The sequence below is a fragment of the Nymphalis io genome, chromosome 21, assembly GCF_905147045.1.
Source record: "Nymphalis io chromosome 21, ilAglIoxx1.1, whole genome shotgun sequence".
Taxonomy (NCBI): Eukaryota; Metazoa; Arthropoda; class Insecta; order Lepidoptera; family Nymphalidae; genus Nymphalis; species Nymphalis io.
In genome coordinates this window covers 10,484,237-10,500,909 of record NC_065908.1, presented here as the reverse complement: position 1 = coordinate 10,500,909, position 16,673 = coordinate 10,484,237, and the positions used below count along the sequence as shown (strand labels likewise).

Sequence of the window (16,673 nt, the reverse complement as noted above, 5' to 3'; positions counted from 1 at the left end):
TTTTATGTTAGAAAACGATTCTAATCCAGTGAAAAGTGTGTGTTTTTTCGCGTAAGTACGACGATTTTGTCCCTAAATATAGTTTCTCAGTGATGTTTATTTATGCCATAGCATGACGGAACCTTATATTGCATTAAAATTCAGAAGATAGTAGGATTTTCCAGTTTTTATCATTCATAACCTATAATTATTTATCGTGTAAGTGCTGCCAGCGTAAGCTAAGAAAAAGTCCCGATTTTCGATAAAAAATATCAACTCGTCGACAATGTAAACAAATAAATATGGTGTCCAATAATAGAGTACATAACCTAAAGTGCTTCGTTATATGTAAATATGTTATTTTAATTAATTCGTTCTCCTTTTTATAATTTCCTAACGACAATATTGTTTAACATTCTTCATGAATTTATAATACTATTAGATTCCGAGTCAAGAGGTTAACATAGAAATATATGTGGCAAACATTATTTATTAATAATTTAATTGAGTGTTTTAGATTTCAACATCTGAGGAGAATGCTAATCCAGTACCATATAGAGATACTGAAGTACTATTGATAACGGAAACAAAAACAAACAATGCAACGGTTTTTGGATGTAGTTGGAAAACAGTTTTTTTTTAAATGTATAACAATTATTAAAAAGTAAAATTTTATACCCTCATTTTGTTTTAATTAAATCCTGAAAATTATTTATCTCCCACAACAGGGAATGCAGTTACTATGGCAGCATTATACGCACATATTAACAAACTATCTCTGTCTCAATCGCGGTTTCACGGCCCCTTGGTCTATTTCTTTCTCTGTCTACGGTCTACGCCGATCACCGATGATATTTGACAGTTGACACTGACAGTGACGACAAGCGAATGTTAACGCGTTTGTGTCTCAAAAGAAAAATATAATTTTACAAGTTAATCTATTTCAGTTTTTAAAGTAACTAGGAAATCTATATAAGCGAAAATGAGTTACATGTTGGGACACTTACACAATGGATGGCAAGTGGATCAGGCTATACTGTCAGAAGAAGACCGTGTTGTCGTAAGAATCACATATATCTATAAAATTTTCACAATTGTACTAATAATAAATATGAAAAATGTTTATTGCAACAAAGTTTTGTAATAATAAAACAAATTTATGTTAGAGAGGAGCTCTATGTAATCTATTTTGAAACAGGTTATTAGATTTGGACATGACTGGGACCCAACCTGCATGAAGATGGATGAAGTGTTATACAGCATTGCTGAAAAAGTGAAGAATTTCGCTGTCATCTACCTTGTCGATATAACAGAAGTTCCTGATTTTAATAAAATGTACATGAGTATAAATAATTGTATTGTTAAGTTTCTCATTGTAGTACTATATTTATCCATGTTTATTGTGTGTTACAGGTACGAGTTGTATGATCCATGCACAGTGATGTTCTTCTTCCGCAATAAGCACATAATGATAGATTTGGGCACGGGAAACAATAACAAAATCAATTGGCCTCTTGAAGACAAACAGGAGATGATAGACATCATTGAGACAGTCTATCGGGGTGCAAGAAAAGGTCGTGGTTTAGTTGTTTCACCCAAAGATTATTCAACAAAATATAGATACTGAACGTTAGTTTGTGAACTCGGAGAACTACTCTTTGAATTATTGATCTCTTAACTTGCTCTAAGAAAAGATGAGCTGTAATGTATGAAAATAATTTGTACATACTTAAGAATTGTACAAATGAAATTTGTTTTTAACAATTAAAGGCATTCATTCTGTGCATCTTGAAGGAGTTGACATGATATTGTCTTTGTTTTATTTTACTAGAAATAAGTGTATTATTACAAAGGATAGATTTCCGAAGATTAGAAACTTGAGGCAATCCCAATTTCACACACTATCTAGGTCAGTTTTAAGCTACTTGTATTTGTTTTCTCATCATGGATCTTTGCAAATATATGTACAAGCTTACGAAAACCATCTTTGTTTCGTCAGAAGTTTAAAAGCAGCTACTTATAATATCATATGTATTAAAAACTACAAAATGCCTTCCATCTTCTCTTATAAATTTTATAAATATTGGTATAGCAGTTTTATCATTTAGGCTTATCAGTTTATTGCCGTCCACTGCTGGACGAAAGAACCATAGAATGCCATCCATCTCTATCTTGGGCATTGATAAAAAAGACAATCTTATTTATTGGCATAGATTTAAAAAAAATACAATGATTTTGTTTTTTTCGAGCTGATTTGATTATAGAATCAAGTGGCGAGTAATTTTCAAAATAATTAAATTTTAATAAAAAAGTGTGTCAGTACGTTTAAAACTAATTTTAACATAACTCGTTTTTTTTTGTAAATGATGATTTAGTAGCCTAGCATTTCATTATCAATAGAAATTAAAAAATTCTAATTTTATCAGAACTATTTAATAACATTTTTGAATTGAACGAATCTGACGACTCTTCCTTTTTGTATTGGTTTATATTTTTTATTCGATATAAGTTTAATTCGGAAATATATGATACTGAAAAATTACAATATTTTATTTTAATACATTATAATCACATACATTTTTTTTTATTCAATGTCATGTTTTTTTTTACAATTTAGTTATACTCTCTGAGCAACGGAATAATTTGGCTGTTTTCAACTTTTTTTATGGTGACGAAATCGTAGACAGAGAAACTAATAGACCAAATGGCTTATCCTTTCACACTTACTCAAGAAAGAGAACGCAAATTACGTTACAAATGTTTCAGACAGAGATACAGTTATCAATTTTTATGTCCCTTATCGTGTAACCCGTTTTATCAAGGTCAGCAACTCTAATTGCGAAAATTCAGCAATTCAGCAATTGCAGGTCAGCAATTTTAATTATAAAAAAAATATATATAATAAATATTGAAGTCAAATTTGAAAAAATCTCGTTTTGTTATGATTAAATCCTGAAAATAATTAATATAAGAATCCACCAAACAGGGAATGCAGTAACAGTTTCCCTTTTTACCCATATTACTCTTCCCTGACCTTACTCAATTTTATCCATTTGTACAAACCAAAATTTGTAATTTTTACACGCTTGGATTTTTCTATAAATTAACAGTCAGTACCAATAACGCCAATATTACCTATTTTGTACCATAATCTTCATGCTCAGATTATATCGGGTAAATTAATTTTTTTTTTTGCATTTAGCTCGAGCTAAGGAATTACTGATCAGCAAAAATTGCATTTTGAAATGTACTACTCTCATTACAGTCATTTAGTTTCCCTTTATATTTTATAAAGTATTTTACTGTATAGGCACGCCAAGCGTACAATTTTCCAGAAGATATACATCGTCATGTAAAGGATTTCATGACTTATTTGTAAAATTTAAATTCCTGAGGGTGGTAAAATAAAAAACAAGTTTTTTTCTGATTGTTCATTATTACACAATGTCAGATCTTGTACAACAAATGTCGTATGCAGCAGCTGTGATCCATATTAAAACGTAACCAGTAACAAAACATGTAACTCAAACACAACGATCGTGCGAATCACCAAGAGTGCGGCGCGGGCGGTGCGGGACGATGACTAGCGCGCCGCCGCACGCCGCCGGCTCGGTCGGCCGCAACTGCTCGGTGACCAGTAATCGTCTCTCGTAATCGTCTTCGTTTCAATTTTCCAATTAATGCTGTGTCGTCGAATTGTCCACTTCAGTCCATCGTTATCATATCGAGTAGATCAGATGTGGTCGTCTCGATCGCGCGGCGGTGTAGGGGGCGAGGGACCGGAGGTCGCGGGGCCCCAGTCGTGCGGTGCCGGCGCCCAGATGGAGGCGAGCGAACGGAAAGGGTCGTAGGAGCGTTGGGTGGGTGGCGAAGGCGGAGCGAATCCCGGCGGAGGTCGCAGGGGACCTGAGCCCCATGCGCCCCAACCGCCACCCCACACCGATCCTAATCCGACGCCGCCGTAGTTACTGCCCACTCCACCAACTCCTCCTACTCCTCCCACTCCACTTACGCCTCCAACTCCACCTACCCCTCCCACTCCACTTACGCTTCCCACTCCACCTACGCCTCCCACTCCACCTACGCCTCCCACTCCTCCTACTCCTCGAGTGTGCGTCTCGTCTGAAAATATTTGATGTAAATAAATGTATGTAGTGATTCAGGATAATTATAATTATAATCAGATACAGATTAAGAAATATTGTAAATGGTATGAAAAAAAAATACTTTTCGATATCGCTTTTCGAGCGACTTTTTTAAAGATCAGTTTAGTACGAAGGACAACAACGACGCTCCTTCAGTGTGGAGAGCGTACTCTATCGTGTGACGCGGTTGGCGTTGTATTACGTTTCGCAAAATATATAGACATTGGCCAAAGTAAATATCTTAAAATGAAAAAAGTTAATTTAGCTCTACTGTTTTACGATCTTTGCACAGATCACAACGAATACACAGCGTACTCACCGAGATAATCTCGAGCGGGCGTCGAAAAAGCCGGGCGCTCTGCGGTTATCGGCGGTCGCCAAGCAAACTCGGCGTCCGGCCGGCCCGCGCCGTCGGTGGTGCCGTTGAAGTAGAACAGCGAGTTGTCCGGCGCGCGCTCGGGCTCGCGGCGCCGCACGTCGGAGCCGATGGGCGCCAGCGCCGCGCCCGCCGCGCCCGCCGCGCCGCGCGCCGCCACCACCGAGCTCCACGACGCGCCCCAGCGCACGGCGCCGCGCGCCTCGCCCGCCTCGCCGCCCGCCGGCGCCGCGGGCGAGCGCGGCGGCGGCGTGGGCGGCGCCCGCTCGCTGCGGCGCTTCGGCGCGCGCTCCTTGCGCGCGACGTGCCGCGCGGGCGTGCCGCGCCGCTCGCCGGCGTCGGCGTGACGCGCGCGGTCGAGCCTCCGCTGCGCGTCCGCCGCGTCCCGCCGCGTCCTCGTGGCGCGCGGGGCGGACTCGGCGGGCGGCGTCCGCACGAGGGGCCGCACGATAGGCTTATTCGCAGGCGCGGTGTCCGTTTCCTCGGTCGGAGAGTCGTCTCTGGGATCCGGCTCCACGTCACCGCTGTAAGGTTCGTCGGCATCGTCCCGATCGTCTGTCGGCGTCGAGGTGTCGGAGCCGGTGGAGCCGATGTCCTCGTCGGCCGGCGACGGCTCGACGTCCCGTTCGTCTGTGACTTCGGCCGGCGGCGTTTGCGATTCCATTTCGAAATTTTCTTCTAGCGATGTAGCGAGTGAGCGTTCGGTCATCGCACAGGGCGGATCGTCATCGAGCTCGAGATCGGCATCCTCGCTCGATCGAGAAGATTCGTCTTCTCGGCGTAACACTTCGGCTCGCCACCGTTCAAATGCACGACGTTCGGCACGCGGATCGAGCGGCGGAAGCGGGCGTCGAGCGGAACGCCGACGACGCTGAGGGGCCCGCGAGACCGGCGTCGGGGTGGGCGCAGGCGGCTCTGCGAGCCCGCGCAAGTCGAGGGGCGCTCGCGGTTCGGAGGTGGCGCGAGCGGCTCGGGCGCGACGCAGCAGGCGCTCAGCGTCTAACGCGGCGGCCGCCAAAACCATGGCGAACGCTGCGAATGCGAGCAAGACCCCCGCCGAGCGCAGGGCGCCCTCCCAGGGGGGTCGCGGGGCGGTCGCCGCGCATCGGGCGAGAACCTTCGCCGGTATCGTCGCCATCAACATGTACTCCGCGGGACCTGCGGACACATCGACCGACATCCTCAGCTACCTTCCGGGCCGGCTCCGTGCGGGGGGAATATGTCGATACGTACCGAGGTCGGTGTGCAGCTGCAGAGTGGCGGTGACGCGCGCCAGCGAGTAGTCGGGCGAGAAGGCGAGGTGCAGCGGCGCCGACGCGTTGGGCGGCAGCGTCAGCGGCGCGCACGGCGACACGCGGAACCCGCGCGCCGCGCAGCCGCCGCGCGCCACGGCCCAGCGGGACAGCGACACGCCCACGCGGCCCGCGTTGCGCGCCACCACGCGCCGCGACACCGCGCCCGCGCCGCCCCACGCGCACTCCGACACCTGCGGGCACGCCACGCGTGAGTCGCGCGCGGCCCGCCGCGCCGCCGCTCCGGCCGACACTCACCTCGAAGAGGAACGGCGCCGAGGAGCCGGGCTGGCGGCCGGCGATGTCGAAGCTCGGGTATTCGCCTCGACCGTACAGGTGCACGCCCTCCAATATTGTCAAATTATTCCTAGAAGAGAACGACCAAAGTTACCGACGTAAAATTCTCTACGAGTGCAAATCTATGTATCGATCGAAACGATAAAACGGAACCTCAAATACAGGTACGTAGTGAAAGAACCGGTGTCTTGCGGTGCGAACGTGACGCTGACCTCGATCTCCGCATGCGGCTCCAGCAGCAGCGCCGGCAGCGCGTGCGCGCCGGACTCGTCCGCGCCGCGCTCCTCGCGCGTCTCGTTCCACAGGCGGGCGGCGCCGCGCGTCACCCGCCAGCCCGTCAGGTGGAATGCGTCGTGCGACCACTCGCATTTCTCGTCGGTGCAGAAGTCCGAGTCGCCGCCCGCGCTGCAATCGAAACGGACACTGAGCGGCGGGCTCCCGCCACGTCGGCGCCGGCGAAGGGGCGGCACTCACGGCGCGGGCAGCGCGGCGGGCGCGCGGCGCGGCAGCAGCAGCGCGTGCAGCAGCAGCGGCACGTGCGCCACGTTGCGCAGCGCCAGGCGGAGCGGCGCGGCGCGGCGCACGGCGGCCAGCGGCGCCGCGCCCGCGCGCCGCGCCGCCAGCCGCGGCCACTGCAGCGCCGCCGTGCCGCTCGCCACCAGCTGCAGCACCTGCCGACCACGCGCGTCGTCAGCGGGCGTCCGACTCGTCCGTGCCGACCCACGAGCCCGGGCGTCGTTCCCCTACCTCGGTGGTGTGGATGTAGAGCGTGAAGTTGGAGTCGAGAGGCGCCTGCTGCTGGAATAGCGCGAACCGCGCGAGCAACAGTGACACGTCGTCGCGTAGGGCGGTCTCGTCGTACGCTTCGCTGCGACGCAACCAGGCCGCCCCCTCTGTGCAACAACGATTTGTAGTCGATTTGATGCCAAATTATTTCAACCATAAACACCTGGCGTATGCTATCATTGCGTATTTAGAGTCCAGGTATTGTCACTTTTCCGTCTAAATGACTACTACGAAATATCGAATCGGCCGCCAGTAAGTTAATTAGGTACAGTGATATATGTATATTGCTCATAGGGGAGCGGGCGGTACCGTCGGAGTGCAGCGGCAGGCCGGTGTAGCAGCGCGGCTCGCAGCGCCGCTCGGGCGCGAACAGCACGCGCGCCGCGCGCCGCGCACCCGCGCCCAGCGCGCCCAGCCCCGCGCCGCGCCACCTGCGGCACACACGCTACAGCACGGGCCCGCAGCCGCCGGGGCACACTCGCCACAGCACTGGCCCTTGAATTGCACTCACATGAATGACAGCGCGGGGTCCGCCACGCGCGCGCTCAGCGACGTCACGCGCATCCACACCGCCATGGTGCTCTCGACCTCCAACTCGGCGCTCGAGCCCGCGTACTGCCGGCGCAACGGGCACTCGTTTTAGTACGTCATATTCAGTCGACAAACGAACATTATTTTATTTATTGAAATATAATCGATTTCGAGGTGAGAAGACGCACGGGCGCGGCCGGCGGCAGCTCGAGCGGCAGCGCGCGCACGTGGCCCGCGCGCACGCGCAGCGTCAGCACCGCAGCCGTGCTCGCCAGCGTCGTGTTGACGTACACCAGCCCGCGCAGCGCGCCCTCGCGCGCCGGCGCCACCACCGTCAGCCACGCCTGCGCCCAGCCGCCCGCCTCAATGCACTTCTGTGGAGAGCGAGACGGGGGGGTTAGCGGGCGCGTCGGGCGAACGGAGGAGCGGCGGGGAGGCACGCACCGTGTCGGGCTCGGCGGGCGGGTGCAGCGCCAGGCCGGCGGCGGCGCCCGGCAGCGCGGCGCCCAGCGCGCGCACGCAGAGCGCGACGGGCGCGGGGTTGCGCACGCGCGCGCCCACGCGCCGCGTCCACGACGCGCCCAGCGCGCCCAGCTCCAGCGACGCGCCCGACGCGTCCGCGCCCGGCCACTCCCACTCCTGCGGGAGGAAGCCGTTCCTGACCGTGTCGTCGTCGTCGTAGTGGCCGACGACTACGAGTTCCGTTTCGACTTACGAATATAAGTTTCCCGCTGTACATCCGGATGGGTACGGTGTACTCGGACAGGTTGGTGTAAACGGTGAGTTCGGAGCTGAGCGCGAAGGCGGCGGGGGGAGGCGAGCGTAGGCGCAGATGCAACAACGATGCCGACGAGCCCGCTCGCAGCGTCAGCGGGGTGTGGTCCACCACCTGCCCCAGACGCGACCGAGCGATACTCGGTTAATAATCACTCGACAGTACTTTGGTTGACACTTGTTACCACTTGCAATAAATCAAACCGTCCCTATTAAAACTATTTAAAAGGTAAGTGACCCAATATTGGGATGAACCATACGTTAATGTGATTCAAAACGTATTTAAGTATTTTATTTAAAAATATTAACAATTATAACATTTTTCTTACGTTTCGCCGTAATTTGATTAGACGAAGCGAACATTTTAGCATACGATAAACGTCCACAAATTTTTAATGTAGCAGGTTATTATTTACAACTTAAATACCAGTGAGTTCACAACATTAGTATAGATGACTACAGGCGGGTATCGTACGTGGAAGTGCTCCGCGACGTCAGGCGGCAGGCGCAGGCCGTTAACGCGCAGCGGGTCGCGGAACTCGTTGCGGGCGCGCACCTCGCGCTCCCGCATCGCATCCTCCGCCGCCGTCACTATACTGCGGGCAAACGGTCATGTAACATGTCGCGGCGACCACCGCTCGATTGAATATCAACTCGGCGCTCACTCGAGGCGGTCGGGCGCCAGGCGCAGCGCGCCGGGCAGCAGTCGCACGCTGAAAGGCACGGCGGCGCGGCCCAGGCGCACGCAGCCGCCGCACCACGCTTCCTGCGCCTCGCCGTCCTCCGCGCCCTCCGACCGGCTGCCGTGCGACGTCTGCGCCCACAGCTCCGCATCTGAGGAGAGGACGCGGGCAGCGTCAGTATAGTCGAGCGAGGGGCGGACATCTGTGGACGCGAAGACACGAGACTCACAGTTTAGCGTGAGGCGCGCGACGGGCGTGAAGTCCTGGCGCGGCGCTAGCTGCGCTCGCAGCAGCGTGAGGTGCGCGCCGGTCGCCGTGCCCCCTGCGCACACAGTCGTCAGGGGCCGCGCTCGCCCGCGGGCTCGCCCGGCCCCCGCCACTCACCGTTGTGCCGCAGCGGCGCGGGCGCGCTGGCCGGCGCGTCGCACGGCGCGGTGGGCGGCGCGGCGCGCCAGCAGCCCGCCCCGCGCACGCCGCCCTCCAGCGACACCTCGGCGTCCGCGCTGTTGGCCACTTCCAGCTCCACCTGTGCGGGGGGCGCGTTAGTCGGCGGCCGGCACGCCAAGGGCGAGCGAGCGCAGGCGACGTACCGTGTGCAGCGGGTCGGCAGTGCCGCGCGCGCGCAGGCGCACGTGCAGCGGGCGCGCGTGCTCGCCGGGCGCCACCGCGCGCGCCTCCACGGCCACCACCAGCCCGCCACCCGGAATGTCTGCCTTTATTCTGCGACACCGTGTTTTTTTAAATATATGTACAAAAATATTCACAAAAATCCTAACGACAAGTAAAACTTTTTATTAGAGTATCGAAGTATATTAAACTACAACTACACACACTATCAACCTCACGCACGATAAAAGAAAATTCAAGTTTCGAGTCGAACTTCAAGTTTCAACAGCATCATAGTTACATGTAGAATATTTTGTTCTGTGCACACATCAATATATATTAAAAATAACTAATATTTTAATTATTACAAATGACTAAAGTATACATATATTATAAATATAATATATATAAAGTAATCAAATAATTACTACAAACTCGACACAAGCTGAATTTGAAACAAAAATAACACAAAAGTTAAAAAAGGAATAGGTACGTTGCTGGGGCTAGAGAGCCGGCGAGCTGTGTTTCGCTCGTGTGACAAACATTAATAGCAAAAACGGACAGTGCCAGAAGAAACATTAAGGATCGCGCCTGCCATACTATTGTAAAAAAAACATCTGACACTGATGTTCAGAATCCTTCTGATATCCGAGGCACTCCCTTTTGAAGTAATTCATTTTTATTTATCGATTTAAATAACGTTCCCCGAATGACACACGTCGGAAACGGTGCGCTCATTACTGCACTGTAGTGTACTCCGAGAGGTCGCGGCGCTCACCGGACGTAGGCGGTGAGCGGGCGCTGCGGCGCGGGCGCGGCGCGCGGCGCCAGGCTGAGCGCCACGAGCGCGCGCGCCGAGCGCGGCGGCACCGCCCACGCGTCCCGCGCCGCGCGCCGCCCGCCGCCCGGCAGGCGCAGGCGCAGCCACGCGCCCGTGCAGTACACCTCGCGCACCTGCACCGTGGCGTCCGTGGGGTTGTGCAGGCGCAGCTCGGGCTCCACGCTGGCGTTGAGCGGCACGCGCACGCCCACCAGCGGCCACAGCCCGTACGCGCTGGCCTCGCCCACGGCCGACACCTGTGCGACGATACGAGACCGACTTGTGACACGCGACTGGAACCACTGCATACGTGTAACGTCGCATACTGGAAACGTTCCTTTAAATATTTGTCGTTGGAACCGTTTATTCGCACATGTACAACGTATCAGTATATCGACGGTACCCGTGATTCCGACACCGCGTTTTGGTTGAAGAGGTCTAGCGGTAGCATAATGTAATAAGTATAAGGGCTCTTTTATACGGCGCCGTACGCCGTCACGCCGACGCGCACCGCGCCGTTGCCGCACTGCCACCGCGCGGTACAGACAAAACAATGAAATAATATGTGGTATAAAACGAAGAGGATGAAGCCAGATCCTTCTTTCTATTCGATGTTTTCATTTGATTTTACCATTTTTGTTAAGTAAGTATGTAAAGACTAAATTATTTAAATTCGACATGTTCATTGCGCGACACGTGTGATGTTACAATAGTACATAATATAAGTACGTAAGGACATACTGGATACTTATGTACTCCTAGTGAAGTATGAATGTAGAGATGTGCCGACACAGGCCCCTCTCGTCGCCCGAGATACACCACGCTGAACGTCGTGTTACCTTGCGGGGGCAGCGTCTGCGTACATATAACTGTAATTTGTATTTAGAAGGACAATATGGTAGTTCTCGAAACAAATATATAAATTACAACTCATATGACATAATATGAATAAACAACGTCGCCACTCCGCCGAGCATCCCCGAGCGCGTCGCTCGCGAGCGCGCACAGACGCAGGAAAAGTTCGAGCTTGACTTCCTCCACACCAAGTCAAAATGCGAACTTTTCCCGCGCCCGCACCGCCCTTTCTTCTTCTACTCTTCTTTCTTTTGACCTTCGTCGACTACTGACATCGAACTTATACTCAAATAAATATACTTTAAATTATAATCTCAATCTGTTGTTACTACATTATTAAATATTTATTGTGATGTTAACGACAGAAGAATTAATTTTATACATCGTGCGATAGATATTATCAATTACTATCTTAATACACACACCATTAAGATAGCATTGTTTAATGTGCTAAACATAACATTACGTAATCTAATATCTACGACACGGGCACATGTTACATCTCCACTGTTAGTAATTATGTATAATTATACATTTAAAAACAATTTATACTTCGTTAATACATATAAAAAAAATTAATATCAATTTGTAACAAGCTTTTATTTAATCCAGCTAGTGTTGTCCCAACACCAGAAGTGTGCAGTCAACTTAATTGATCGAGTAAAAGTGATTTAAAATTCAATTCTGTGATCACCCACACCTACCAGTACCAGATGAAGCTAAATAAAAACTTGTAAAAATCCTATATTATAAATACGTGACACAATGCTTATTGAAATTATAGATAGACCAATAACTAATACTACTAATAATGAAAAAGTTAAACTTATCAAATTGACAATTCAAATCGAAAGATGTTAGGCGAATGTTCGTAAAAATGGGGAAGAGTTACACGACGGGGAGCTTATACGAGGTGAGGTAACGTCTGCGGAATGGAAGTGTTGTAAAAAAAAATGACAGACGTATTTTTCTTGTTCTATCTGCTAAATGTAATTTTTAAGTATAATATAATAGCAATGCCCGTTTCAAGACTTTTACATAGCTAGACGGCCCGGTTACACTTCCAAAAATACCTTCAATTCAACGGACTTTTGGACTTCCCCTCGTACGTAAAAAAAACAGAATACTTTGGTATTATTTTGGACGATAAACTTAAAAGTCTTATAAGTTATCGAGTAGACTTAGCTCTATATAGATACGGGTGGTGTGTACTTATGCAGACTTTAATCGTATGTACAATCATTGTCTTGCAGAAAGGCTATTCGTGGTTTTTTTAACCTGGGCCCTAAGGTTGAGGACATTATATATTTTATAATATATATAAACATTAAAATATTTTTTGTATGAAAATAGCTATGTATAGTTAGTTGTATAAACTTTAATAAAGTAAATTTTTTAATATAACCTGAGTTATCAGAAATGAGAAATTCCTTTTAGAACTTTCCAATCAATAACTGTTCATTGTATATTAGATAAGAATTTTGACTTTCGTTTCCCTTTTTTCCTTTTAATTTAATTTATGTATGCTTCTTGTCACTTTGTTTATCTTATAACTTTCTGACATCGTTCATGAATATTTTTTTGTACTATATTTTTAATAACAGAATTGTAGGCAGATTTTATTTTACGCTCGTAAGAGCCGAAAAACAAGCCGAAAAAATAACTCTGATACTTCTTCTGAACCACGAACAGATTTTGAAACAGTTTTTATTAAAAGACAGAACGATAAACGATGAAGGTTAAGATTATGTATATAATCTGTACATATTTTGTGCAAAATGGCGGACTTATGTTTTGGTCAAAAAACTTTTCGATTACGATTACATGACTAGCGCTGGCTGCACCCTAGAAGATATATCGAAACAAAGTTGGTACTAGAAAATTATAGTTCACAAAAAGGCCTACCGAAAAATGTCCTATATAACATGTTTCTATGTTCTAAGGTACATGCACGTTAAATTTTTTTGATCTATTAAAAATCTAGGGATTAGGTTTTTTAGAAGCCATTTTCATGAAGTCACGCAAAACTGAGGCGTGTGACTAGTAACTCATTATTTTAAAAAATTGCTTGGGGGTAAACTCTATAATACGAATGCGAAGTTAGGATCTTGTATAATATAAAGAACTTCAGGCTCTCGTGTGACAACGGTTTAAACGGTTACAATACCGGTTACATGTTTACCACTATCGAGTAACGAATATCCTCGTGACCCAGTTAAAGCGTCGGTGCCGGGAACAGGTTTGCGAACAACGAGACAGTTCATATAAAAAATTGAACCTTCGCAATTACGCAAGCGGTTAGCTGGAAACTCGAGTGAACATACATAAATCTGATCCGAAAACCTGTTTTATGACGCGGCAAATTTATTTTGATTTGTGCAAAATAAGAAATGAAAGTGAAGCGAGAAGCTAACTGCTTCTTATTGGTATGAGAATACTATAACGAGGTGTGTACATACATTGTTCAATACAATACTTGTCTTTTGAGTTAATGTTATTTGAGATATTGCGAAGTTAAAACACTAAATCAATAACTATAACTTTTTACAAATGGTACTGAAAATTATATATTATTGGAAGTAAGACATATGTATTTTTTTTTGTATTTCCCATCGTGGTACCGCGGGGTCGTGGAGAAGTCTCGCAAATCGTGCAAAGCAGCTAATAAAGTATTTAATATGTTATCGTTTCCTGTGACGTCACACGTCCCGCGATAAGGCGCCGATAGCTTGAGCTGAACAACGTCAGATATCAATAACAATAATTATTAGTTTCGAGACAAAAATCTTGTTTACGATTATTTCAGTTGTAATAAATAATTCTCGATGGCTGCAATAAACTATTCATTAAATATTAAACAAGAACGCGTCGACTACTTTCGATAATGATACTGTAACATACAACATAACTCGAGCTCTCAATACTCTTGAGATGTCTTATAAAGGTAAACTAACTTATTGTGAAAACAAACTAAGATTGGTAATAAGACCAATGTTGAAGGTTGTTTTAAATATACGTTTAACAAATCTAGAATAAAAAGCTTTATACAAGTATAATTAGCAATGCTTTAGATATTATTTTTAATTTATACTTAAAGCAGCACTTATGTGTACAAGCAGGGTTGGCTTAAACACGTTGGACCCTGTAAGGTAACAGACGTAACAATATTTCATATTTAACACCATGCCTCAGGTGGTCAAACAACCAGTAATTGAAATATATTTTTATATACTTCAGGACTTTGCTGGTCATTATGACGACTGCCCGCTCCGCTCCTTCGGCTGTTAGATTGAAAGGAGGAGCCGGTGAATGTAACAACAACATCTAGGCTGTATGTACAAGACACACGTTGTATACCGTATGGCGTACAATGGGACGCACACGACAATCGTAAAATACAATAATCAACTATCATGGTCATGAATGGATGCACTTACCTAATCTATACGATAAGATATCTGGAAAAAAAGATTGTTTCGTCTTTTTTAAACACTCGAAATCACGTTTAGACTTATAACAGTGTAGTCCTTCCGTCAGCGCGTGGGGATAGCAGGCGGCGCTCACCTTAGACTCGAAGAACGAGGCGTGGAAGTCGGGCGTGGTGCCGGCGACGGAGGCGAGGTGCAGCGTGGTGTTGGCCGTGTTGGTGAGCGTGACGGTGCGCGAGTGCGGCGCGGCCAGCGCGGCGCGACCGAACTGCAGCGCGCGCGGCTCCAGCGACACGCCCTCCACCACGTCGCCCTCGCCGTCCAGGCCGATGCCTTCTACACCACTTTCCTTCCCCCATTCCTATTTAAGTGTGGCTTAAAATTAACATTCAGCTCTATCTTTATTGACAAGTTTAGTCCAGTAGCAATTGTAGCAAACAATCTTTAAAACTTATTTTACAGTATATATTTAAATGTAAAGTTGCCCGCTGTGAACATTATTGACATTACTTTCAATAATGGCAATAATCTCAAAAATTATTCTTTTCCATTGATACTTAATCAATAAATATAAAAACAAATAAACATTTAAAAATAAATAAGCAAACAAACTTGAAAATAAACAAATGGTGACCAGCCTTTTTTATAATTTATATATTATTATAATCTTGTATTGAATAATATACCTTACTTGTGCATTTATTCTATGTAATTTAAATTTAGTAAATGACAAATCTATACTTAACAACAAATCAAATAGTAAATGATAGTAATAACGAGTGTAATAACCAAAACAATATTCAATTCAGTTAATGTCATAATTCGCCATTAGTAAAATTGACTATGAATAAAAGGGTGATATAAAAATGAAACATATAATTGTATAAGCCCTGGCTAGAATCTTATATTACTTTTATTTTTAAGTTTTAAATACAGTTTCAAGTAGTGAGTTTTTATACAATACCATGAATGAAAATGAATGCTAATTCATTTATACTTCTGTGATAGATGTGTGCCATGATATATAATTATATCCATTTCATTATTAGACTAAACTTCATACTGTTAACTTGAATTTATTAAACATATCTATACATCACACATCTATATAGAAGTAAAACAACAGAAAAACTACCTTACCTGAAATGTGATTCCTTCAACTAGGGAATCATGTATTGAAACACCTGTAAAGAGAATCAATTTTAAAATAATAAGTATATTTTATCATTTTTAATATGTAAAAAATAGCTTGTGTAAAAACTATTTATTTAATTCAAATGATTGTAAAATTATATTAACAGTTCTCAATAACAAAATTATAATAGTCACTTGAATGAGCACGATTTTGAAGTTTACCCACATTGTTAAAATTATTGATTTTCCAAGAATATTTTCAAGATGAAATAATTTTGAGATTGCGCCTTAACGTTGTGCGACTATGACATAACAGCATATAACAATATGTGATTCAATCGTTACAATTGCGCGGTGCATCGGCAATCGGCAGAGGCGGCGGTCGCGCAGTGCGCACTGCTGCACGCAGATCGCCCATGCAACACACAGCACACGCCCGAGCGGTACACCCTTACCGCCAACGCATAGTTTTATTTCATCTTTCCTTCGACTAAAATATCCACTATACACTAAAGAAAAACGAAAAATAAGCTCGGCCCCGATCAAAAATAACATTGCGCTATTCTCTACGCCTTGCAGAGCAACATGCCAAATATTTCTATTCCTTCTAATTCTGCACCAAATATTTGTAACATAAATATTCTACCAAAAGAACGTCAATACATAAATAAGTGAAGTTATTATTATTCTTATAGAAATCGATTTTACCATGGCTCTCTCCCTGGGCTGTCGACTTCGTATTTAGCGATATATCCAGCAAAGTCAATACTAATATATAACACCACAAAATATTTCGACACATTTTTATTTATTTTTATGACCATACACAGTCTTACAACATTTTCTAATTAAGAGATATTCTGTATTTTTGTAAAACCACTGTCTGACTTTCTTTCCATTTAGGAGATGTGCGTTGCGTTCACAAGACAAGTCGAATTTTCAATTCAATGAGATAAGCACAGATAAA

At 46.1% G+C, this 16,673-nt stretch overlaps 2 protein-coding genes across 2 annotated transcripts; one reads left to right on the top strand and one right to left on the bottom strand.

Moving 5' to 3' along the window:
* The first annotated feature begins 848 nt into the window (after window positions 1-848).
* Window positions 849-1,787, top strand: LOC126776926 (thioredoxin-like protein 4A). The gene is made up of 3 exons (XM_050499794.1): window positions 849-1,039; window positions 1,178-1,314; window positions 1,393-1,787. Exons 1-3 carry the CDS (start codon window positions 962-964, stop codon window positions 1,604-1,606), a joined length of 429 nt encoding a protein of 142 aa, XP_050355751.1. The 5' UTR covers window positions 849-961; the 3' UTR covers window positions 1,607-1,787.
* A 1,614-nt stretch (window positions 1,788-3,401) lies between these two features.
* LOC126776731 (transmembrane protein 131 homolog) lies at window positions 3,402-16,631 on the bottom strand. Its single transcript, XM_050499438.1, has 23 exons — window positions 16,415-16,631; window positions 15,713-15,756; window positions 14,709-14,933; window positions 11,031-11,144; window positions 10,248-10,546; window positions 9,454-9,583; window positions 9,248-9,389; window positions 9,093-9,185; window positions 8,846-9,014; window positions 8,656-8,776; window positions 8,122-8,295; window positions 7,851-8,045; window positions 7,595-7,780; window positions 7,387-7,490; window positions 7,185-7,306; window positions 6,837-6,982; window positions 6,564-6,760; window positions 6,243-6,494; window positions 6,051-6,159; window positions 5,734-5,986; window positions 4,444-5,658; window positions 4,042-4,101; window positions 3,402-4,005 (listed from the first exon to the last, which is right to left on the bottom strand). Exons 1-23 carry the CDS (start codon window positions 16,506-16,508, stop codon window positions 3,713-3,715), a joined length of 4,737 nt encoding a protein of 1,578 aa, XP_050355395.1. The 5' UTR covers window positions 16,509-16,631; the 3' UTR covers window positions 3,402-3,712.
* Window positions 16,632-16,673: the final 42 nt, after the last annotated feature.